The 26,272-nt window shown below is 40.1% G+C and overlaps 1 protein-coding gene across 3 annotated transcripts; it reads right to left on the bottom strand.

Annotated features, from left to right (window-relative positions):
- Positions 1 to 4,073: 4,073 nt before the first annotated feature.
- Positions 4,074 to 18,569, bottom strand: LOC130252881 (arylsulfatase D-like). Of its 3 annotated transcripts, none has more exons than XM_056490937.1 (12): positions 18,456 to 18,560; positions 18,007 to 18,373; positions 16,112 to 16,200; positions 15,470 to 15,619; positions 13,507 to 13,628; positions 12,048 to 12,170; positions 8,380 to 8,803; positions 7,516 to 7,652; positions 6,201 to 6,335; positions 5,653 to 5,815; positions 5,198 to 5,319; positions 4,074 to 4,912 (listed from the first exon to the last, which is right to left on the bottom strand). In XM_056490937.1, the coding sequence occupies exons 3-12, from the start codon at positions 16,135 to 16,137 to the stop codon at positions 4,542 to 4,544; spliced, it is 1,773 nt and encodes a 590-aa protein (XP_056346912.1). In that variant the 5' UTR covers positions 16,138 to 16,200; positions 18,007 to 18,373; positions 18,456 to 18,560; the 3' UTR covers positions 4,074 to 4,541. The 3 variants fall into 3 exon arrangements, with proteins under 3 accessions (XP_056346912.1, XP_056346929.1, XP_056346920.1); XM_056490954.1 differs by having other exon boundaries at positions 18,007 to 18,279; positions 18,456 to 18,545; XM_056490945.1 differs by lacking the exon at positions 18,007 to 18,373 and having other exon boundaries at positions 18,456 to 18,569.
- Between the last annotated feature and the right edge of the window lie 7,703 nt (positions 18,570 to 26,272).

Below are 26,272 nucleotides of genomic sequence, written 5' to 3'. Positions count from 1 at the left end.
CCTGTGGATGGAAGTGGAAGAGCCCTGCCTAGTGCAGAATGAGCCAACCAGCTGCCTTGGGATCAAAGAAAATCCATCGTGGTATTGTGCAATCCGTCTGTGCATTGGTGTGTGCTCGCCAGTCCTGGCAGCCTGGCTAATTCCCTCTTATGTTATTGCAGGTCATGAATTCTCTCCTGTGCCAGCACTAGTGCACATGTGGTTGCACAGTCTGGCTTGCCATGCATCTTTCCAGTCCCATGTGGGTACTGGACCCCTCTTTTTACTGGCTCTGTGTGCTTATACTGGTTTAAGAACAGGGTACAAAGGTGTTATGCTATAATACACTGAATAAGGGCTTTATTCAAAGAAAGGCAGAAAACAGGAGAGAGATTCTAGGTGTAGACATATTCTTGCTCAAAGGCCAAAATAAATATTCATAAAAAACACTATGGCAAGAAGGAGAAAACAGAATTTACTAACTAACCCTTGATAATTGCAATGGTATCACAGCATTGTTGGTGGGTGTGGTGTACAGAAATCAAGGGGACCATTAGGATCTTAAATATTATCAGCATATAGCAGTAGTTACTGCAATATTTTCACTAAAATGTTCTGCCCAAAAAGGTAATTGGTAGCTGGGAAAAGGGGCAAAGGAATGAGAGTGGAAGGAATGAAGTTTCAGCTCATGTTCAAGCTTCACTGTTGAGAGAATGGTGCTTGGATGCATTAGGGAGAAGATATTAAAGGAAAACTTCAGAAATATGAAGAGAAAGATTTTAATTTTTTTTCCTTTTTTTGAGGGACTTGGAAAAACTAGGTAGAAATGGTAGAACTCAGGAGGCAGCAGAAAATTTCTGGATTACAAAGCAAGACTCTGCAAAGGCTTTATGAAGAAAGTAGGGATTTGGGTTTGGCACTTTTACCCCAAGGCAGATCTGATCACACCATTTCCAACTCTCACATCTGTGAGATGCTTCCAAAGCATGAATTTGAAACTCACTCTGTCCAGCTCCTCCATCTTGTGTCTCTGGCCATCTGCCATCATCAGAAGCATAGTAAGGTGATGTGATGCTTTTAAAGCATTATTTGTTACCAGCACCTTTAGTTTGGCCTCCAGAGAAAGACTGAAAAGGGCTGAAATAAAACAACTTCCATATCTCCTGCTTATCAACATTTTTTCTTGATTTCTCAACTTCTTTCATGTAGATTGAACATCCATTTTTAAAAATACTTGCAAATTGGTTTTATAAATAATTCATTAATTGTAGCAATGACAAGCAAGAAATAAATGAACTGCCTAATCGTAGAGAGTCAACTGTAATTAGCTCATGTTTGAATTTTGCAAGTATCCCAGTCTTCTGCTGAGACTAGTAAAATCCTTTATAAAAAAAACTATCAACATACTGTGAAGGATGCTTAAGTGTGCAAGACAGAAACAGTGATGCCCCAGTGACAAACCAATGCAAACTAAAGTGAAATCCTGAAAAGTAGGACAGGAGCTTGTTCTTTATGTATTACTACTAATTTAAAAGAATAACTTTTAATTACTTCTTTTAGATAGGAAAAAAAATGGTTATTTGTAAAATATATTGATGTTATGACACATAGTGGAAATTATGAGGCAACATTGTGCCCCTTCAGTTTCATGGTAATGACAGATGCTGTGCGAGTTTTTAAATTCATAATCTTGATTTTTATGTTTCCAGGTACTGCCATTGATTACTGATATTTTGATTTGTCTCTGCAATGCTATTTAACAGCACAGACAGTCTTGTCTGAGATAGTGTTCGAGTGTAGACAGCACTGATACCAACTTGTATGTCCAGGGACAAAATTATTAATCTGTGAAACCTGACAAATTATCAGAATATTCTCTCATGGTGTCCAAAGAAGCTTAGCTTGAAATACTGAAAACTGATATCTTTTTGATGATTACGTGCTGAACTCAAGCTGAAGCACTTGACCAATGTGTGTCGAGTTGAGTTCAAAACCAGCTTAAAAATATTGCTCCTTTTCTAATACAAAAATAAACAAGCAAATTTTAAAAAATCATAAAATATGAAAACTTAGAGAATTATTTTTTCTTGTTTTTTCACAGATTTTTTTAGAAAAACAGACAAATATTTTATGTCCAACTTTCAAATGAAAAGAGAAAATTATGTTTTTAACAGCTTAATTTTCACATTCATATGTTGCTTTGTACTGTGTTTAGAAACATTTTTGGTATCCAAATTTAGATCTTAGGAGTTTTCTAAGATGCTCTTGAAATTCTGTCTTGAGCAGTATGTCATTGTGGGCTATGACCAGCATAAATCGATGAGATGAAAACTGTGTTTGTGACTAAGCAGAAAAAGTCAGTCTTACCAAATTATTTGCACTGAAATAGTAGCTCATGAATCTTGTAGGAAAAAAAATACCAGAAATGTGGGCAAGCATGTGTGTAAGCTGATTAGTATTTGCTAGTTAGCTGTTTCCAAGTATGTCATTGTCAAGGCAGCCTTTATCTTTACCTGACATCTCTCCAAGTATAATTCCCATTCTGCCCTGAATGGTTGTTGATCCCAAGGCACTTTGGAGATCAGCAAGGGATGATCACTGCTTTCATGTGCTAACACCAGTGTCCAGGACAAATCCTGGCTCAGATGTTTTCCAGTATCCTCTAGTCTTAATGGATGCCCTACAGTGCTATGAAGTGTTTCAGCACAAGAAAAACTGGTTGGCTCATATTCACAGATATTACACCTGCACATTTCTAAATATATAAAGGAGAGCATACAAAATCCCACATACTTAACTGGCTTGAGAATGGAAGTGATATCTTGGAAAATGACTGAGAAATTGAAAAATTCCAATCTCATTACAGCAATTTCAGCTTAAGAAAACACTTCATTTTGAATATGAAAATACATTTAAACCTCTCCAAGAAAGAGCCAGTTAAATACAATATATTCAAATGAGGAAAAAAACCCCAGATATTTCTAACAATGGAGGAAGTAGCAGCAATCAGAAAATGTGAAAGTGATGGATTTAGTGAATGTCTTGAATTTTTCACAGTAAGACTGAGCACCTTTCTCATCAGTACCACTGATAGAGCATCTGGTTGAATTGTAACAGTCTGTGAAATGCATGAAGTCACAGCATAAAATAAAATTTTGCTTTTAGGCTGTAGGGCTTTGTTTACCTGCAGATTTCCTGGTGACTGAATTGTGGGAAACAAAGGAGGAAATAAAATCAAAACAAACCAAATGTTTTCTGAATAAAATAAATTGGTCCTAGCACAGTAGTTAAAGAACAGTTAAAAACAGTGAAGTAAAACAAATGGGCAAATTATGTTCTCAGATGCCTAACTATTCAGATATACCAGTGTAAACACGTCTATGTGAACAGATGTATTTATGTATCAGATGTATCAGATGTATCCCTACAAAGAAAAGCATAAACTGCAAGGCCACTTAATTAGGAACAACTATTTTAACACAAAGAAGGAAAGAACTGCAGCAAAGCACAAGAGGAAAGAGATTCTAAGCTAAGTATCTAACTCTTTGGTGGAGTGAAAATGTGACTTGTGAAACAAAAAAATACCTTAATTCTCCGTTTCCTTTTTCAAAGAAAATTATTGCTTGTTTTCATAATTAGTGTTTAGCATCTTTCAAAAGGTTTTCTGAACATGATACTTGTCAGCAGGAAACATCTATGACTGAGGTCTGGGCGGGTAACTTGTGCAGTCCAGTGCCCAAATGACAGAACCTTATCAGTGTGGCACTACTGTGGCCATCAATGTCAAAAGGCCCTTGCCAATGCTGTTTAGGGAGCTGGAGGCAAAGGGGCTTTGGAAAAAGACAATAATTTCATTTATTTCTCCTCCATCAAAAGAGACAGACTCCAACCAGAGGAGTCCCACCCTTCTCAGACAGAGCAGACAGCCCATCTTGTCACATTTCCAAGCTCTATTATGCCTTGCCCAGGCCAATCAGCTGTCATCATCACTGCTGCTGGAGTCACCAGCTACAAGGCAAAAAATTAGCCTCTCCTAAGAAAGGTTTTTTTGAGGACCTGCAGGCAAGACTATTTTCTAATTATTTTGGAAGCAATGATCTGCAAAAAATTTATTATAAGGTCACGTTATGTATTGCCAGTATAACAAAAGGAGAGATAAGGATAACAAAATGCATTGCCAGAATAACAAAAAGGAGATAAGGAAAACAAAATTAAAGGAGACTGCAGTCCAGGAATCACTTAGAAATTCAGCCCAAGAACCCAAAAGAAAGCTTCTGAATATACATTCAGAATCACTACTTGTACAGCTGTAATCTTGGCCTGCCTCAGTGCATTTGAGCTATTCATCCACTTGTTAACAAATGCCAGTTAAAACATGGACTTCAGATCATCTATCTTAATCCCTCCCTGAGAGTGTCCAGCTTAAAGCTACCTTTACTAAATACTGTGCCATTCACTGGACCAATTATTTTATGAAGGCTCAGTTTAGAGGAGCAAAATGGCCCATGGGTCAACACCCCCAAAGGAAACACTCTTAATCTAAATACATTTTTGAGAAAGTATTATAGCTCAACAAGTTTACTATCATGCTCCTTATCACACCAACAGAATGGGAATGTTCCACAGCAGGGCTGCAGCCAGGGCTTCCACACCACATTGGACACAGAGAGCTGCTCTGGGACTGGAGTCAGCGTCCTGCGGTGCTCCTCGATGGCCCTGCCCATCCTCCTTATGACCATGTCGAAGAGGGGCTCGGTGTCAGCAGAGAGAGGGTTGGCTTCAGAAGGGTCTTGTGAGAGCTCAAACAGCAATGGAGGATCATGATGGGTCACTCCTTCCCCAAAGCACGGGCAAAATCCTCTGTCATAACAAGCCCCGGCTCCGGGAGGACTGAAGATGGGAGTCACGTAATGAGCCTTCCAAACAGCTCCATCTGGCAGGAAAGAAGGAATCACAGAAGCCTGGTTACAACACTGAATATGAACATTTCAGTGAATGTGTTTCTAGAGCTCATTTCTGGATGCACTGCAGCTCTACACTTATGAGTTAATGTAGTACTGTAATTTCTCCTGGTGCTGTACAATACAGGCAGTGCTAGTAAGCTCTTTACCACATTACACCAGAACTACGGGGAAGGATGGACCCGCAGAAACAGCCTGCGCTGGAGCAGTGTGCCCTCCTGCACCCTGAACACGACTGGAAGGAAGGCGGCACTCACGGTCGCTGCGGTGCCAGCGCACGGCGTGCAGGTGCGCCCCGCAGTAGTGGAACAGGAACTCGTGCTCCGAGCGCGCCGCCGCTCCCCGCAGCAGCGGCAGCAGGTCCCGGCCGTCCAGCACCCTGCACGGCAAAACACGCGGGCCTGAGGGGCTGCACACGCCTGTGCTGCTCCTGCACGGCAAAACACGCGGGCCTGAGGGGCTGCACACGCCTGTGCTGCTCCTGCACGCCTCGCTCCGGAGCTGCCAGCTCTGGACAAGAAGAGCATTGCAGGGGGATGGCTGCTAGAGGCTGAATATCAAGGGTAGGGAAGAGGTGGTTGAGCTCATAGACACTGATGTGCCTAGAAAAGCAGCAGGATTGAAAAAGAAAGCATCAAACTCCTGGCATGTGTTTCCAAGCTTTTCCACTGTTTTGGGAAAGAAGGAAGAATAAAGATGCTTTTGTTTTTACCTGTCCTGAGGCACTGTCCCTCCAGCCAAATGAACTATCGTAGGATAAATATCCATAAGGCTTGTAGGTTCATCAATAACTTTGCCTGCAGGTAACACTCCTGGCCATCTAAATATCCCTGGAACACGGATTCCTCCTTCCCATCCTCCCATAGCTTTTCCACCTTTCGTTAAATAAAAAGAAAAATTAAAAGAAAAAAAAGTTTGATTTAAAATAAAGATAATTTTGGCACAAATTTTATTGTATTATCATGTTACCTTGATAAGCCTTCTTTACTCTTTTGCTTTTGCTGCTAGGCTCCTACTGAGATTAGTGAAAGTGTGTTCAGTAGATCAGACCTTGGCAATCTGAGAATTCATGCTTATAAAGGACATCTCCCCAAGTTAGAATTTACTACATTGTTATATGCCTAATTATGTTAGATGTATTTGCTTCTTGGTGATAAACCAATGTTACTTCTTGAGTGTATATTCTTACTTAAGCCTTAGGGGTGTCCTAAGTTTTTCACTAGTTATTGCTGGGTTGTCACTGTTCCTGACAGCTCTTACCTTTGTATATTCCATTCCAGCCACCCAGCTGCCTTTCACCTTCTTGTCTTTCCAGCCATCCACCATGATCAGAGGCAAAGTAAATCAGTGTAGTCTCTTTCAAGCCTTCCTTGTCTATAGCATCTAGAACCTGGCCTGTAAACGCAAAAATATCCTACTACAAAAATATCATACTACATAAATTTTAACATTTTTTTAATGTGTGACTTGTAAACATTTACCAGTTTAATTAATTTCTTACCTACGTAAGGCTACTCATTGTTTAACATTTTTTAAGATTGATAGTTGTAGCTATTATTTCGTTGTCTCTAAAAGCACAGAAAATATGTGATGCTTTGTAACCACTTTATTATTGATATTTTAACAAGGAGTGCAAGAACCACAGCCACAGACAAGAGGCCTGTCAACAGCAAAACCTATCATGTACTGTAAAAATATGGAAAGAAATTATGATCTACGGCCCCAAAAGTTAGTGTCTGCATCAGTGGTGGCCATCATGAAAAATATGGAAAAACCATAAGTCTACCCTTATTTTTATTGTCTAGACCACAGTTATGATTTGCATTAAATTACTGCATGAATGTAATATGCATTAATAAGAAAGTGCCTTTAAATTTAAAAGCCATTCTTAAGCTGTTTCTGACGTCCTTAATTATATTTGTTGTGTATAAATGTTTGACAGGTTTGAAACCAAATTCTTCCTGTATGTGTACCTGACTTTTCTCTCTTTTGCAAATGTGGATACTTTTTGTCCATCATGACTGAATGATAAATAATTCCCCTTCCCCTCCAGAAAAACAGGCTGAAAAATAACATGAATCTTATCATGGGGGCATACCAGATAACACGGATGAACATTTCTGGATTTATGGTTGTGGCTGAAAAATATTCAGTATTCTGCTTAATACAGCAGTCATAAATAAATAACCTGCTTTTTTCACCTGAAATGAATTTGCTTATCTATTTTTTCACCAGCTGATGTGTCCTACTTAGAAATGGCTATAAGAGGCTGAAATGACCTGGTCTTTACTAATTATAGAAAATGAAATAATTGTCACATGTTTGATAAAAAGAGCTCCTTGATAGGAGCTAAAGGGGCATGGTTAAAACTGGTAAACACTTGACCAAAAGCAAAACATTTGGCCCAAGACTGGAGACAGTAAAAAACCAACACTATAAATCAACAGTTCATTAAATGCTTTTGCTTTTTTGGTACAGGCTTTAAAAAAATCTTCCTTGTTCTTTTAATAAAACTTTATATTTAGACCTAGGTACTAGATAGTTGGAGACATTATTATATGCTGTGTTGACTTACCCACCATCCAGTCCATCTCCTCCACATTGTCTCCATATAAACCATGTTTACTCTTCCCAAGAAACTTCTCCGTGGTGAGGAGAGGGGTGTGGGAATGCAAAAAGGAAAGAAAAAGGAGGAATGGCTTGTGCTTATTTCTACAAAACAGAAATCAGCACTGTTATTAGGGAGGAAGGTTCTCAATGCAGATCAGTTGTAGTGGAAAATACGGGGGTTTTTTTAATAGATATTTTGTATATACTTGTATATACTGTGTAAAATATTATAATCCAGCGATTAGGAGCTCATAGAATAATTTTGGGTGCCTATAAAATTATCCTTTTTCTACTCTGAATCACAGATAGAAAAATTCTAGATTGAAGATCCACTTTCTGCTGTTGCAAAGCACCACTGTGCTACTGAAGTGAAGGCAGCAGGTTCATCTCCTGCCAGCTTTACCCACTTATCAGTCCATATGATAAGGCTACATCACAGCTCTGATTCTCCTTCCCTGGCCCAAATACAAATTTCTGACATCACCTGCTATTCCTTAAAGCTGCAATGCTGGTCTTATTGACAGGTATAAATATTTCTTAAATATAGCCTAGAAATATTCAATACAACCCATGGAAATTGGTAAGTATTATCAGTTTTAGTGAAGCTAGGAATAAGAGATAACCTTAAGCAGCAGCTTTTTTTCCTTTCCAATTACATGATATAACATTGATATTATTTAAAATGACTAAAAATAACAGCATTTATAATCCTATGTAATACTGTAAAAATGATAACAACTTATGAAGACATGAAAAAGGAAAGTGCTGTTTACAAGCTGCAAAATGTGCAAGAACCAGAAAATTTGTGTTCAAAGAAAGTCCACTTCACCTTTCAATAAATGAGATGGACTCTCTCAAGATAAGGGACGTGGTTCTTTCTGTCACCATTGGCTGCTCAGTAATCTCATGGTTTCTCATCATAATGCAGTTCCAGTGCCGTACAAATCCATAACTTGAGAACCAGGATATGAAGAATAGGAGACTAAACCCAGCAAGGCAGGTCAGTGTTTTCCAGTGGACTGAAATCAAGCCAGTCAGTCTTCCAAGGACAGCAGTGAGTGTAATGAGGCCAATCACTTGAGTGGAAAGCCAGAGTTTCCTTCTAAAGGCTCTGTCCATCTCTGGTGGCTCTGTTGGCTCACAGTCACTTATTAGTGTAAAAGGCATCCCATAGAAATAGTCAAATCCATGTTTTAAAGGGTGATGACAGTGGTCATTGCGGGATTCACAGTTAACACCTAAATGCCACTTCCCTGAAAATACAGATTATTAAATAAAGAGATAATATTTGAAAAAAATGGACTTTTCCTTACACAAAAAAAATTTCAAACCCAGAAATATACCATTTATATATATATATATATATATACACACTAGATATCTATATCTATATCTATATCTATATCTATATCTATATCTAATCTATATCTATATCTATATCTATCTATATCTATCTATATCTATATCTATATCTATATCTATATCTATATCTATATCTATCTATATCTATATCTATATCTATATCTATATCTAATCTATATCTACATCTATATCATCTATATCTATATCTATATCTATATCTAATCTATATCTATATCTATATGTAGTTATATAATAGGATTGACTGAAGTAAACCTCTAAATTTATACATTTTCAACGCATTCATTGGTGCTCTTTATATATATATTCATGCCCTGTAGCTTTGATCAAACATTTAAAAAAACACACATAAAGGCAACTGGAAGTTGATAAAAATTCCAAACTGAGCAAAAATATATGGCCTTCCTATCTACCTATCAAAAATATCAAATAAGATTAAGCTGTCCTTTTGTAAGTTTAGGGAAAAATAACCTTTTTTTGTTATCTCTTTGCCTTTAAAGTGCTGTGCAGACTTGTTCCTGGGAGGTTTTGAAGCACTTGATGTCAGGACTATGGCAACAAACACACAGTGTTGGTGCCAGATTGATAAGGGGAGATATGGATAGAGTAGTCAAACTGGCAGCTCATGTAGCTGTTTGCCAGACAAACCATTGCTTCCAGAAAAACTTGAGCTCAGGAGATCAGGATTTCTTATGAAGTAATAAATTTGTGAATAACTTTGATGGTCATTATATCTCCATATATTGAATGAGAACAAAAGACTTTGTTTTCTAAATATTTTTTGCCATTTATTTGTATTTAATTAATTTGTAAAATGTTAAAGTCCACTTCTTTTAGATACTGAAGTCTTCATATATCAGAAGGAACACCTTTTCCAACACAATTTGTTCTTCATTATGAACATACTGACTATTATCATGAGTGGCACATCAAAACCATGGTTTTGCTTCCCCTCCAGTCTATTAAAACAGACTAGTAAAGCACTTACATGGTGACATAGCAAGTTGGCTTGTTGGTTCAAACACTGAGTTTTGAGAATGTCTGAATTGAATGAACAAAATCTACCACTCATCAGAGGTTTAATTGCATTTTATGCAGATCTTGGATGTCAGATCAAAACAGACATTAAGAATTTTACTTGAAAACCAATTTGAAGCTAACTGTTCTTGAAGAAAGAGGAACTGTGCACTTCCAGGATGATGTTATCCTCAAGAAACGGTTCAGCATGTTATCAGTAGGTGAAATAGCAGCCAACCTTGGGTAGGTTTCAATAGAATTGCAGTGCATTACTATAGGAGCAGAAAAACTGCCCTAGAGGAGAAAAATTGCTGCTTCCCAGCTGTAAATATAAAGAAAGAATGGAAGTTCTAGCATAGGTAGATGAATCTCTTTCAGCTAAAATCTCTACTCAGTTTACCTCCTGACATATTTAGAGCCAGCTGTTGAATGAAACAGGTTTGTAATCAATACATAGATACATTGGTCATAAATACAGGTGCAGATAAAGATTCTTGGAGTTCAGATGCACTCCAACACCTAAATCTCCAGCTGAGGTTGATAAAGGTTTCTGGCATGCTAGAAAAGAATCAAATTTCCAGAAGCTAAACTAAGTGTATAATTAAGATAAATTAATCTCTGAGGGCTTTAGTAATACAGCATTGGTTTTCTGACTGCAAAGAGCCTTCAAAGCATTTCCCAACAAAAAAATCTCATTATCACCTCAAGCTGCAGGTTATTAATAGGATTTAACTTTGCAATTAAACTGGTTGTGCTCAGGGCAAAACAATCACAAACAATTCAGGTGAGACTACTTAGTGCTCATTCAGCTGTGCTGACATGGGTAGATGTGTTAAGATTTTTTGCTTCATGACTTGAATGTAAAATTCTTGTGCTATTTTGTGTGTCACTTATCATTGATGCTTTCCATCAGCCCCCATGGTGCAATTAATCAATATCCATCAATCTGGTTAGTCTAAGTGATGCTTTTGGCATCTGTAGTGTGATTTTAGCTGAGATGCCCTCAGGGAAAATGCCTCCCCATTTTATTTCTGGGAGGCAAGCAGCACAACTCTGCTGCAGAGCAATTCCATGGGAGAATGGAGACAAATCTGATTGCTTTGCCTGTGATAACATGCTGAAACCAAGATGGAGCATGCATAGTCTGCTTTAAGAGCTGATTAAAACAAGTAAAATTATATTGTTACAGAACTAAGAGGAGATGGAGCTTCAGTAATGTAGAATTTAAATTACTTGGAAGGCTTCTTTTAGTTTTATCCCATGTGGTTTAGATTTATTCTGTTGAATGAATGCAAATCTATCTCTGCAGTCTGAAGTTTCATTAATAAATTCAGTTGGTCTGTGCAGCTAATATTTTTGTGTGCCAGATACAGATTTTGGATTTTGGCATTTTTACACGCTCAGATGAGGTATGGCAAGTAGCTGAAGAATCAGACAGTTATGTTTGTGCTTTATCAGTCTGTGGAACTATGTGGAACTTCAAATAATTATTTGAAACAAGATCATGATCGAAAGTTACAACTGTACTTAAAAAAAATAGCACTATAAAATATAAATTAAAATGAAAGGTTGATGCTGAAGAAGGCAGTGTTTTTGGGCTGTACTGAAATCTTGGTGAACTACAGTGGCATGCTGTGACTGAAGAAAATAAAAATTGTTTTGTTTCTGTTTCTGAAAGGCCCAATTCTTGTGATACTATTAAATGTCTCTAATGTTTTAACTAGCAACTGTTCCCTTTTGTGTGAATCTGCTCTGAACTGTGTAAAACATCATCATGCATATTTAAATGGCATGCATATTTTTACTTTTTTTTAAATGAAATAGTATTGGGATAAGTATGTTATACCTGGTATAATAATATTCAGGAATTAATAACATTTTCTGGTACAAATTTTAACAACCACAGCTGTGCTTGAAAGTGGGTCAATGGTAAGAATTGCTATCTTTATCTTATGCTTGTTCTTTTAAGAGAGGTACTTTTTGGCCAGAGTTTCTTTTTACATATCAGGAAATAAAGCAGCTACTAACTAAAACAAATTGAGAGAGATGTGCAGGTAAAACACATTCAAGAACATCCATAGCAGAGGAGTGCCCCCATACCTATCAGTCCTGTGGTGTAGCCTTGGTGCTGCAGTATTTTGGCAAAAGTGGTTTCATTTGGAGGAAGCCCTCCTGAGCCAGCATTCCAAAAAATAACACGGTAATCGTTTACAGCATCCATCCCTAAAAATGCAGTAAAAAACAATCTGAGTAAGTATAAAGGGTTGAGTACTTTTATCCAACATACTTTTTTGTTCACTGATTTCATTGAAATGATAATGTTAAACATTTCTCCTAGTGCTGTTTGTTTCGGAAAATGAATCTAAGACCCTGGACAAGACTGAGAGAGATAAGCCTCACCATAGTATCTATTCTTTCCTCTTTGTGTCTCATTTTTTTTCTGTAATTTCATTTCATTTGGAATGACACAATTGTGTAGGAGATTCATATGTCACAGAGGCACCTAAGCTGTATGAAATGCACTTGTTTAGTGTGAATGGAGGGCAGGGAGGAGCCTAAGGAGACTTCAGTCCCCTGTCAGTCTCAGGCTCCAGCTCACTGAGGGCTGCCAGGGAACTCAGGGTTTCCTTGCACAGTGGCATGGCTGGTGTCTGATCTCTGAGCCCCACAGAGTAGCTGTCTTCTCTCCACCTGCAGGTTTACACCCTCCCATTTAGTATTTTATCCTGGCAGAACCCCATCACACCTTGCTATGCAAAGTTCAATCTGTCACTGTTGTTACAGTGGGAAAGGGTCTGTGCAAGCCTTTGTGTGTTTTCAAACTACCAGTCTCAGTGGGAGCTGTCATGATAAAATAGGATGACACATCAGCTTCAAAATGCCTCAGGAATGAAGGCTCTGAAGATAATTTGCAATAGAACAAGCATTTGAGGGCTGCTGTTAGAAACATGTGGAGCTATTTGTTTTTCATACCTCTTCATCTCAGGGATGCAGTTTGACAGGATAGTGTTTTTTCTTCAAAAACACAACTGGGAAAAAATAATATTGCTGTCAAACTGTTATCTCCTAGGACAGATTAATTTTGACAGATACATAAAGAAGCTTTCCCATGAATGACTCGTTCTGCACCTTGACTGGAGGGAATGGACACACATCTGCACAGGCTTACTCTGCTCCCTGCAGAGCTGCTTCTGACATCTGAGAGACATCTATGATACAAATTAATTTAACTAGTGCCTCATAAGTGTGTTGTTACTATTCTTCATGTTTTGTGTAATGACTCTTTTGAATGTAAAAGTTTGCTCTATCTCCATCCTGGCTGCAGTCTGTACAACAGAGCACCAAAACATAACCAAAATTTTGCACAAAATTCTCTGCTCTGCTTTTCCCCAGATCAGTTCACAGATACAGAAGCCACCTCAAAGATGCTTAGCCTATCTGACATCTCGTGTGTCTCAGTGAGGGAGGAGTGTCTGATGTTTTCTGTGCCCATTGTAAGACATTGCTCTGTCCAGCAATGAAGCAATGTTCACAGGCTGTGTGGCTTTGCAAGGCAAACCTGATCGGAGGGGATATCTGCCAGTGAGGAAAGCTGCTCTGCTGGGGGTGCAAAGAGGAGCTGCAGCGATGTGTTGGGTCAGCTTCACTCCTTCCTCTGCCAGCCCATCGATGTTCGGGGTCCTGCAAGTGCAACCAGGGCCACCAGATATCATCCAGAGAGTCTCTCAAGAAAATAAGAAATTATATACTTGCCTTTATTTTCAGAAGTTTCTTCTATCTGAAGATGGTCAGGAAATATTTTTGTAATTTATTTTAATTTTCTCAAGTTGATGGGGAAATATTTCTCTTTTTCTTTCTCTATTAAAAATCAGTATCTGTATTAGTTTTAAGACAACATTTTTTTTTCCCATGTCCTGTGAAGAGTCTTGCAGAAATCATAGAATTGTAGAATGGTTTGGGCTGGAAGGGACTTTAAAGATCACAAAGTTCCAACCCCTCTGCCATGGGCAGGAACCCTTTCCATCAGATGAGGTTTCTCAGAGCCCCATCCAGCCTGGCACTGAACACTTCCAAGGATGGGGCACCCACAGTTTGTCCAGATAACATGTTCCAGTGCCTCACCACCCACACAGCAAAGATCTTTCATGCCTCCAGAGCTGCCTTTCCTCATCTTAGAGAAGGTTGTATCAGCCTCAGTGTACCAGTGTCATGGTAATTTCGTTGCCACAGGGTGACAGTGCTTGACTAGACAAGATGCTACGTGGCTTACAGTACAGATAAGGAAGCTAACAAGGTACTTCTCATGACATTTGTAATGAAGGGAAAAGGAGAAAAATGGAAAGAAATCCTGCATGTTTTCACACAGTAGTGGCAATGTCTCATGCCAACATGAATGAAGCCACAGGGTGAGGAAGTAGGTGAGAAGAGGGTATTTTTCAAGCAGCTGGCAACCAACTAAAACAAGCTTGCCTGGCACACTAATTACAGACAAGATAATATCTTACATTTCAGAATACAATATCCTCTTCCCGTTCAAGGTGTGCATACTTCTATTTTCAATTAGATTGAGCTTCAGTTTTACAATTTTGTTTTTGCTCTTGTCAGTTCAGTGGTGCTCACAAGCAGGCAAAACCTTCAGTAGGATTTTAAAAGATCCTGAATGTTTTGTTGGTTCCTACTCATACTGTTATAAACTTCCCCCTCAAAGATGTGCTGCCAGGAAACAACATCTGCAGCAAGGTTTCTTACTCCCTACAAGCCTTTGGCCAGAGGTGCAGTCCAGCTAACTTGGCAGAGCAGTTTGTGTAGTTCCACCCTTCAGCACAATTGCCATCTCAGCTCCTCAAAGGAGCACTAGGTCTGCTTCCCAAACTGCTATTTCAAAATCCTGCCATTCTCAGCACTGCTGAGAACCAGTTGCCAAGAGAGCCCAGATACTCAGGCACCCTGCTAGAATACCCTGAATGTGTAAAAAGGAAGTCCATGCCTTGGGGATGATGCTGTGGAGGCCTGGCTTTGCAGAACCCTGTCAGGAACTTGCTGACTGGAGCCTTTCATGGTAAGATTCCAAGAACTTTGGTGGGTGAGGGGAGGGATCATAGCAAATTTGGTTTTGTTCAAACACATTACAAGCCAGCAGGCAATACTGTGGCACAATTTTCAAAGAGAAAGCAAATTCAATCCTTGAGGCTGAAAAGAGAAATATTTCCTGGTAACATTGCTCATTGAGGTAATTTAACTCTATTTTGATGTGAGACTGGGAATGAATGATAACATAGAATTAAAATGAGGTAATGAGTGTTTAAGGAGGGGACAATATTTCTATCTTCAGGCAATGCTGTTTTTTAAGTGTTAGGCAATTAAGGAATACACAAGAATGAATGTCATAGTAAAGCACCACCACACAGCAGAGCTGGCCCTGGGAATGCCCTCCAGGCTATGAGATCATCCTGGGCAGAGGATTTCAGGTTTACATTGAATACCACACCAGCTCTGTTCACCCTTAAGGCCACTTTCCTTACCTGATGGTGTCATTCCCATAGCAACCCACATCCCCTATGCCGAGGTCATCAGCCAGCAGCAGGACAAAGTTTGGCTGTGTGATGGTGGAAGGCTGTGTGCATGGTGCTTGCAGAAGCAGACCAAAAATCAGGGGTGTAACCAGGGCTGACCTGAAACACAGAAGAGGGAAAGAAGGCAGTGACCTGGCCATCCATCACTCCCCCTGCACATGGCCACAGACTCTCTGACTGCAGACCAGACCTCTCTGAGGGTGTGCTGAGTGTTTGTCACTTACCCAAACTGAAGTAACAAAGAGAAAAATGTCAGCACTATAACTTTAAAATCTCCCTTCCTGATTGTTTCCAAGTTTCCTGTGAGCAGTCTCACATGGGAATTTACATGTAGCAGATGGCATACAAGTGATTTTGCTTCATGGTTTTGGATGTTTATAGAGAGTTGTTTTAGGAAGATGAGAATGGGATCAACTTCCTCTGACATAACTTTTGTCCTGGTTGTAAAAAGTTAATAACCAGAAAAAACCAAAAATCCCACTGAGAGATAAACAATGCTTCTCTTTTATAACACAGTATTACATCAATATTAAGCTTCACTCACTTTAGAAGTAAGTATGGTACAACAGTAACTCATGATTTTTTTCTTACCAATGAGATGTTAGTTGCCAAATCATTTCTGCATTTAGAGTGCTCAAATCCAAGAGTATTTTGTCATAGTTGCATCTTCCTAGTAGCAACTGCAATATAAATAAAAAAGATTAAAATCTTACTCAAAGCCTGTTAACATTCTGTTTATTTACTCTGGTGCACCTCAGATCAGACCCTAACTAGAGTAAAGGCATTATTGTTATTTTTATTGCTAGCCCTACACTTATTAGAGGGATTTTTCTTTCTGTGTAAAGAAGTTTATCTCAATATAACAAAATAATTCTATTTTCTTACATGAATCATCTATATAAAAATTACTTATTGTTCAGAAAGGAAAGAATGTGTTTTAAAATCCAGTCCTCAATATAATTTATTTTTCTATAATCATAGACAGTAGCAGCATTGTGCTTTTTCATGTAATGTGCAAAGTTTCCTTTCAGACTTATAAGAGGGATTTTTGTTGTAGAAATTCTAGTAATCTCTTTCCAACAATTATAATTTCTTGGAAGAATTTGTGACCTCCTGTTGTTTAACTCTGAGAATGAAGAGGTTTCTCTGGGGCTTTTCCTTTCACTGTCAGGACAGTGAGATAAACTATTTGAGGACTCAAAAGTAGGGGCTGAGTGAGCTTCCTTCTAAAGCTTTAAAAGACACTTCTTTGAAATTTATCCCACACCTGGCTGAAGTGTCCCAAGCATCTCAAATTGATGAATTATGTTTGTTTCATATTTATTTTTGTTTTCTAGAAATTATGTATTAAGCAGTTTAGTTAATATTCACAGTTCTTGCATTTTATCCATCAACACTACTAGCTACAATGGGAAAAAATAAATTTCTATGCTTAGAAAACTGCCATCCAAACACTTGCTTACAAACAGCAGAGCTGATGCAGTGTTGCTGTCTAGAGATACTCAGTTTCCTGCATTTGAATTTGTGCCCTTGCTGCATCCTAGCTAGTTATAGGAAAAGTACAGGAGAGCACCTCAGCCATCTCTAACATTTACATCCTATGAGCCTCCAAAACAGTTGAAGTAAAAGGGGTTGGAAATAATCAGATTTAATTGTGCAGTTGTTTGTCACTGACTGCTTGTGTTTCACAGTAGACACTGATTTAAAGCACAGCCTGGAGCTCGAGGCTGAGCTTCCCCAGAAGCTGCCTGTAAAATAGCAGGCAAATTCAGAAAACAGTACTGGTTTATTAAACTGACTGGTATTATCCCTGTCAAGCCATTTCCTCAGTGGAAGGTGATGGGAATCCAGGCAGAGAAATTGCAAGCAAACAGTCCCCTCTGCTATCTGAACTGAATTCAGCTTAAAGAAAAACTCCTTCCTCCCTCTCCCATTGTTAATCCCTCCCCCGAAGTAATTTACTTTTTATCCCTTTCTTCATATATTTCAACAATTCTGGGGGGTATAGCTTGCATATCTTTCATATTTTATCAACTGTTTTTCTGTATTCATTCAAAGTTTTAAGTCAGTCTTTACCTTTCCAACAAAATACTTACAAGATACTATAATCCCACAAGAGAAAATATTCACGGTTTAGACATACTCATATGCACTCTTCTTGAAAACAGTATGCATTTATGGCATCAGTTTGGCAACACTCCGTGAAAAGTCACACAGTTTATACCACTCAATTCAGTGCTGCTCAATCTGCGAAAATTTCTTTAAAAATCCCTCTTTTGTAGACTTGATACAGATAAAAGCAAACCCAGACTTGTAAACACATAGCCTGCAGCTCTCACTTTGTGCGTAGCCTTGTATGAGAATAATGTTGTTGTGAAGGGAAAAATATTTTACAAACTTCCTTGAGATATTTTTATCTACAGAAGAAAAAAAAAATCCAAACAGCCATTAGCATTTTCCAACATAGTAAGAGAGGAATACAGTACCTGGTGAAGTTATGTGCAAAGCAGGCAGCTGACAGACCGGTGATTTAAAACAATTCCGAATTTTTCAGCACGAGGACTGCTGCTACTGCACAGCGTTTCTGGAGGCAGTCCTGAAGTTTGCCCTGGCTGCACGTCCCACAGCTCACCACAGGAAAAGCTTGTTATGCCAGAGCTTCCAAGCAGCTGGATGTTCTGGCTTGCCATGGAGTCTGCAGCTGCACTTCCCCCTGCTGTTTGCACATCTCTGACATTCACATGGGCATGAGGGTCGGGCTGGGAAACGCCACAGACACTGCTAAAATGCTTTTTGCCTAAAGCACCAGTCTCTCAAAGGACAGGAATGATCCTCTTCAAGCCTGAGACACTCCTGTGAAAGGTACTATAAATAACAGTTCCCAAAAAACCTCTCCTCACTTCTACCACGGAAAAGAGAAAATCGCTGTACTTACAGAGCAGTAGTTTTTTGTTGTAGAAACAGAAATTGAGCTGATTTCTTCACTTTATGGCAACCCTGAGTGCATGCTGCAGTGAGATAGTTGTCTCTGTACACACTGGGAAAAATAGTTCTAGGGTGGGGAGGAAATGCCGGTAAGAGGCTTGAATTTTCTTTTGCAGAAAATGAGTCATTCAGCTTCACTTCTGAGTGCTGCCTGTTTCCTTGCCATCGCTCAGAGGGACAAATTAAGGTTACAAGCTGGTAAATCCTTACTTTCTTGATTTTTTCTTATGAGAGTCCTCTTGTACTGAGTGTTTTGGGACAGCATGGGTCATTATCCAACAGCAATCTTGCTTTATTAATAGAGAGTTCCCTCCATTGTTGTATCTTATGAGAGAAGGGAGGTGTTGTGGTGACTGAAGGTATCAATTGCAATGCTCAGGTTGGATTGCTAGTGGAGTACCTCTGAGGCAAGATACAGCACCGTAGGTGATCCCTTCCCTGCTTTCTCCCAGCACAGCAGTAGCATGCTGGAGTGGTCACAGCCAACATGCACAGGAGTGATGTGCCTGGTTTCACTTCTCTCAGTGTCTGCTTCCTGCATCCCCACCTGCATGGCAGAATCCCAGTCTGTACCTCTCTAGTTCCAATTCCCCTCATTGAGCCTTTAGCACTGCAAGGATTCATTAGGGTCTACAGGATTTCTTGTTGTCTGATGCCCTCTACTGCTGCATGTTTTCTAAAAAGAAACACCTTCTGAGCTGCTCCTGGGTTTTGCTGCCCAGGTTGCAGTCAGTCCCTGCAGGGCCCTGTTGACAGCCAACCTCTTTTGCAGCTGGGGCCATCCTCACAATTCTTATATCCTTGTTGTGTTTCCAGGACTTCTTGCAAGTTCAAACCACAAGCTCTTACTGCTATGTTATTTGCTAAATTTAGAATACAGCAGAAAATGGAATGCATGTCTGCAGTTACACTGCAGGAACATGCCTTTGCTGTCTTTTACACAGCCCTCTTTAAACACAGAGCCAGACCAGTTTGCTGCTCTGAGCAACACTTGTTGAAGTCTGACTGCTGGGAATTGCCACTGCCCACACCTATGGTGTTAGGAAGTTAGATGAAGGAGGGGTGTTCTTGTGGTCTAAAGATTTTCAGAGTGACAACTTGTGCCCATTTTGGTGTTTGTCTTTGAAGGAGGGAAAGATGAGAGGGAAGAGGGCATTCCCTCTCCCTGGTGCTACTTAAAGATGACATTTTTAAAAGGTCTAGGCAAAGCTAATTCTGTTCCCAACCAATGAACTGAATTGGCACTAGCAAGTTTTCTGTGGGGAAATCTTTAAAAAGTCTGTATTTTCTCAGAATTTGGAAAGAATGTCGATTTTTGCAGAAGCCTTGCATACTCCTGTCTTTTCCCCTCATTCTCTTTACTGAGTTCTGGAGGCAGTAATGCTCTATGATGCTATTGAAGTGCTGAAGTCTGAGAGCTGAAGGCCCAAGTTAGTGGGGTTTGATGCAGGATAAAATGATTAAAGGGCTCCCTCTAGCGACTTCTGTTTGTCTCAGAGTACAGTGGATCCGCACTCACCTTTCTAAAAGCCATTGCACAATGATGTTGTGATGTTATTTCTTGGAACACTGATTTACACAAGGTCCTCAAGGCCTGGATGCCCAGGAGCAATTGCAGAGCCTTACCTGTCGTCCTGGAGCATGCAGTACTGAGAAGAAGCCTGGTTCTTGTATTCCAGGACTGCCCTGCAGCATGAGCCAAACTGCAGGAGGTGGGGGTGAGTGGGAGAGGGGCTTCAAAAGTGCTTCCCTGGTCTGGGGTAGAGCAGGAATTCAGATGCCCCAATTCCTGTCTAAGGTCGACTTATTGCTGGTAAGTAAAGCAAGTAATACACTTAGAAGGCTGTAATTCAATTAATTGTCCATATGGTTTCCAATAGGAGACATAATCCAGTGGTGTTTCCTCCTACACCACAAAGTGGGTCATATCACCTGGGTTTCACTACAAAAAATTAACTGTTCCCATCTAAGCCTGCTCTCTAGATCTATGATCAATGGTGAAAAACTGTCACATTGAGGGCAGTCCAGCTGTCCTATAATGCCATTCTAGGATGAGAGGAAATATTCTCTGAAGGTTCCAGTCTAATGCCTGTAGAGAGAGAATTTGTATGGCTCTATATTCAAGTTATATTGGAATTGGTTAAAGTGATACCAAACCATACTGTTACCATTCTAGTAAGAGATCAAACAAATGAATACTGCCATACAAAACTACCTGGGGGTGCTGGTACAGCTGAACATGAGCCAGCAGTGTGCCCTGGTGGCCAAGAAGGCAATGACCCCTGGCCTCTGTCAGGAGCAGTGTGGCCAGCAGGAGCAGGGAGCTCATTCTTTCCCTATACTCAGCACTGGTGAGGTCACACCTTGATGCTGTGTCCAGTTCTGTCCCCTCAGTTTGGGAAGGACCTTGAGACCCTTGAGAGGAGGGAACAAGGTGAGGGGCTGGAACACAAACCCTGTGAGGAATGGCTGAGGGAGCTGGGGGTGTTCAGCCTGGAGAAAAGGAGACTCAGAGTGACCTTATCACTCTCTACACCTCCCTGAAAGGTGGCTGTAGTCAGGTGGGGCTGGTCTCTTTCATAATGACAGAATGAGAGGACACAGTCTCAAGCTGCACCAAGGGAAATATAGGTTAGATATTAGGAAAAAGTTTGTCACAGAAGGAGTGATCGAGTACTGGAATGGTCTGTCTGGGGGCTGGTGGAGTCACCATCCCCGGATGTGTTTAAAAAGAGACTGGATGTGGCATTTGGTGTCATGGTTTAGTTGAGGTGTTGGGGCATGGGTTGGACTCGATGATCTTAAAGGCCTCTTCCAACCTATTCATTCTGTGAATTCTGTTAATTCTGTGAATTCTATGAGTTCTGTGAATTCTGTGATTCTGAGAGTGCCATTTAGCTGCCCTGGGGTAATGTGTTGGCAGAACATTTGACATGAAGAAGATTTACCTATGGTGATTCAAAAGCTTACAGACTTTGCTACAGTTTTGGCTGCTTAAATAGCTCTGTGAAGTTGGGATGAATCGTGTACTGGGACTAAAATGACTTGCATTTCATCTGAATCATGTTTTGTGCCTTCCAGTACTTTGGTCACATTTTCAGTTTTCATAGTGCTTGTGTATCTCTCTACCCAGGAGTTCACTAAAAGTATCTTTTGCACTAGGATGTTCAGAGGGTGTGCAGATGAAATTCCTGATGGCCAGTGGAAAGTCAGCAGTAAGTCTGCTCCCAGGGCAGCTTTTGCTGCTGGGTGAGTGAGTAGTGGAAGTTAGATCTGTGTCTATGGGTTGAATAAACACACGACAGCTCAGCTGAGTTGAATGCAGCTGGTCTCAGTTTGGTAGGAAAAAGGATTTTGTAACAGAATTGAGCAGAAGGTTCTGCCTTTCTATTGCAGGTGCAAATAGACAGACAGAGGCAGAACTTACCATTGCCACTGCTGAGGATATCCCCAGGCTGTACTTGAGGCCTGAATCTTTCTTTCTAAGCAAAGAAAAGGCCTTATTCATCTGCAAAGTCAAGGTAAAGCAGTATTGTAGCTATCCATGCATGTCTTACATGACTGGGATTTTTGATTTTATTCAGAAGGAGATAAAAATAAATTAATAAAATTAAATTTTAAAAAATAGAAAGAGAGAAAAAGAGAGAAACCATTGCATCTGTGGAGTTGGCCAATATTTAAAAGTAATTGAGAGATCCAAATAAATTAATTTTCATATATAAACTATTGTACAAATAGTTGAGGGTACTTGTATGCATTCCCTTTTTGCAGAATCCTGGGTGACATCAGCTGGTACAGCCTGTCTCTGCAAGAGAGGTGCTCCATCCCTCTCACCTTCGTGGTGTCCCTTCCCTGGGCTCACTCCAGCAGCTCCATGTCCTTCCTGTGCTGGGACCCAGAGCTGGATGCAGCACTGCAGGTGGGCTCTCACCAGAGCAGAGGCAGAATTCCCTTCCTCACCCTGCTGCTTTTGATGCAGTCCAGGACACTTTTGGCTTTCTGGGCTCCAGGAGCACACTGGTGGGTCAAGTCCAGCCTCTCACCCATGAGTACTCTCATGTCCTTTTCAACCAGGCTGCTCTTAATCTGTTACTCTCCTTAAATGTCAATTTACAAATCATGCCATGAAGACTATCCTCTTTCATTTGTTTTTATATGCCATTATCTGCTTATTCTAAATTTGGATGGATACATTGTGCGAGGTGTTGAATGTCTTTTAGTCACAGAGAAAAAAAAAAAAGTAATTTTCAGTATGATTCACCTCAGCCATGAATCATTTACATAAGTAAAAGTCAAACTGACACGGAAGTGCCTGTTTCTCCCCATGGATCACAGTTGGGTACCAGACAGCTACCTCAGAACATGGAGTCCTCCTCATGGCAGATGCTGATGTCTTCAGCAAGCCAGAAGAGCCTTGTCCTGAGTGCTTAAAGAAAGTCAATGTGATCTCCTGTACTCAAGCCTTAGGGTAAGAAAATTGAGCAATAAGGCACTGTTTAGCCACAACAGTGTGTAATGTTGCCATTCTTCCTGGCTCTTCTGCACAGACAGGAAGTTTGTGCATCCCAAGGGATCAGTTTCACAATTCCTTCGTGAAGAGAACTAATGAATATATAGAAGCAACCACCATCTCTAAAGAAGCAAATACTTGAGCAGACTAAAACAACATACCAGCTCTAAAGATATGAATTAAAGAGTAGGATCAAAGGAATGGGGTTAGCATTGTTCCCAGTTTAACAGAAAAGAGGTTTGCAGCTAAAATGAAAGGTGTGTTGGAAACTAATGAAAATGTGAAGATAACTATAGGCACTCAGGTAATGCCTTCTAAGAGTTAAGATACTTATGGCAATACAAGGACTTCTTTTTCTTCTTGCCTCTATGATATTAAATCAAGGTGATGAAATAGATTTATAGAAAATTTCTCAAAGCATTGGCTTCTAAATTACAGAAAAAAATATTCTTCTTCCCACCCTTGTTTTTCAACCTGGTCAACAAGAAAAAACAAAACAAAGCTTTTGGCTGTTCAGAGGTTGGAGAAGGATCCCTTCATGGTGGGAAATTAGGGAAGAATAAATTATAATTTCTCATACCAGGCTGAGCTTATGTATACATTGAGAATGTTTAGACTCAGTTATGTGAATAGAGGGAAGTGAGAATTAATAACAAGGTGGACCTAAACCCATGAGAATAGTGACCAAAATTCTTAAAATATTAATGAGTGTTGGTGTGATTTTTGGGGCTGTCCTGAGCAGGACCAGGAGTTGGATTTTGATGATCCTTGTAAATCCCTTTGAACTCAAGATATTCTATGATTCTATGATTATTCCTAGAGCTAACTCATAATTAACTGTAGAATCTGGCAGTAAAGCTTACTTCACTGGCACTGGTGCTCCAGAACCATTTTGTTCCTTTTTCTCTTTTCCTTTCTGTTTTTCCCGTTTTGTTTTTCCCATTTTCCGTTTGCAGTGTCAGTACTCTGGGTTTACAGGGGAGAGGAATGTCCATGAGCAGCTCGTTGTGTGCTGGGATGGAAAGGGATGGGAGCTGCAGCTCAGTGCCCTCAGGGGGGACAGACTGCCCACACCCACAGTCCTTATGGGACTCTGCTCTCTGGTGGTGATGACTGTGTGAGGATGTCCAACAAAAACTAATGATGGAGGCAGCAAAATTATCTTCTTCCCATCCCTCTTTTGTTTTGGCATGTTCTGAGTACGGTAGTGATAAATGCAAGAGAGTACAGAGAGAAATAAAGATGGATGAAGGGATTCTGGATACAATAAGTAAAGAAAGAAAGAAAATAAGAGATGGAAAAAGTAGCAGACTACATGCTTGTCCTGTTTCCACTGCTCACTGCATACACTGATAGTGGAAGATGTATTTCTGGCAGCCTAAGAGGTAGGGAATTGTACCATCATCCTTTCACAGGCAAAGAATGTCAGACTCAACCACATTTCTCATCTGCCTGCTTGTTTGCATCAGCCCTGACTCACTTCCAGTGCAGCAGCCCAACAGAGCATCACTGGTGTTACTTTAAAGGTTGAGCATTGGTAATTTTGGCTGGTATTTGTGACTGATAATTGAATAGAGGCGTAAGTACGACGCATCATGAACTTCCTCTCAAAAAAATTATCAGTTGTGATTAAATGCCACACTAACACAGGACTGAAAGGTTGCATGGAGCAGTGGAGTCAGTGGGGTACACAGCCACAGGCAGCAGCAGCAGCAGCAGCAGCAGCATGACAGTCCTTCTGCTGTTGTCTCGTTTTCACTCATCCCTTCCACACAGCTACATCTCAGTTACCTCTCCCACTTGCCAGCACTTGTCAGATGTGCACTTCACCCCATCCACTCACTTTGCTCATATTATGCCCTTCTCGTGCTGGTGGAGAGATGGAAAATCTACTCTTTGAAGGAAAGAGTTTATTTCAAAACAGACTCATTTAGCTTTTCAAATCCCTGTCATCTTTGTGACTTTCCTGTTCTGAAGATGACTAAAGTTAGGTAAGAAATCCTGAGACAGCAGTTTCCCACCAGACAGTGCTTATCTGCTGTCCTCTGGCAAACTTTCCCCATTACTCTTCCCACTTTGAAAATGCTAGGTCTGCTCTCCAGTGGTGCCAGGTATTATGAAGTTTTCAAGTTCTCTTAATGTCAAGACAAACACTTTCTAAGAACAGGTAGAACTGTCACCAACCCTTCCACAGCTACATGAATTAGTTTCTATGAGGTTTCTGGGGAATGGAGCTTCCCTTTTTAGTGAAGGAAATAGAAACAGGCCCCTGGATATCCTGTCTCCAACCTCCACCAAATATTCCAATGCAAAGCTAAATGCTTGTAGTGAAGATGGGCCAAAGTTGTATTTGTAGTGTCAGTCCTGGTACCTGTAGCAGAAGTTAGTTGATATACTCTCACATTGCCCTTCTCATTAAGATCCCCATCGCATTCATTGCACACAATGTCCAGCATCAAGCAATGATATAAGAACTTTCCCTCATACTTTTTCTTGGCTGATTGCACACTTCTAATGTATTTGCCTCCAGATCAGAATTTATTTCCTCTGGGGCTTTTTCAGAATATTTGTTGCTGTACTATTTCCACACCAGGATTCCAGCAGAAATATACAGCCCTCCATGTATTCAAAGCATGCTCCTGCTAATTTCAGTTGCAGCTGTGTGTTTCAACACTTCTGCAAATGAGACCACAAGGGCATCAGTCAGTCAGACAGAGAATGAGGAACATTCACTCAGTGACCACCTGTGAAAAATCTTGTTTAAGGAACTCTACAGCAAAGGCTAGGGCAGTCTGGAAATTTTCAGACAAAACAGAGCTTTGTCAAAACCACAGTTTGTGGAGCCCAGCATGTTCTACTTGAAATATTTCAGACTGAACAAACTGTTATGAAACTGAAAATTATGTCTAGGAGGAACTCATCTTAGATTTCCAAAAGGGCTGTTGGATGCTGAGCCAGGGAAATTGAAAGTGTAAGTCTCCAGATTCAAAGGAGCTCATCAACACTTCTCCCTAGGCTGAGAAGCTTTGGAAAGCAAGTACCCTGAGCACAGGGGAAAGTGAGCTCACATATATGGTGTGATACATGACTTCCCAAAGCCATTGGAATAACTGACATTCATCTGGACTAGAGACAGGATCTGCAGTGGATCTGTAGATTAGCCAAAAAAAAATTGTAGAAATGGTTTTAAGTCAAAACTGAAACAGCTTTAGCCTTAAAAGAAGGAAAAAAAAACCAACATCTGTGGAAAGTAAACA

This window comes from Oenanthe melanoleuca, chromosome 1 (assembly GCF_029582105.1).
Source record: "Oenanthe melanoleuca isolate GR-GAL-2019-014 chromosome 1, OMel1.0, whole genome shotgun sequence".
Taxonomy (NCBI): Eukaryota; Metazoa; Chordata; class Aves; order Passeriformes; family Muscicapidae; genus Oenanthe; species Oenanthe melanoleuca.
The sequence above is the reverse complement of the archived record's forward strand: the minus strand, read 5'-3'. Positions and strand labels throughout refer to the sequence as shown.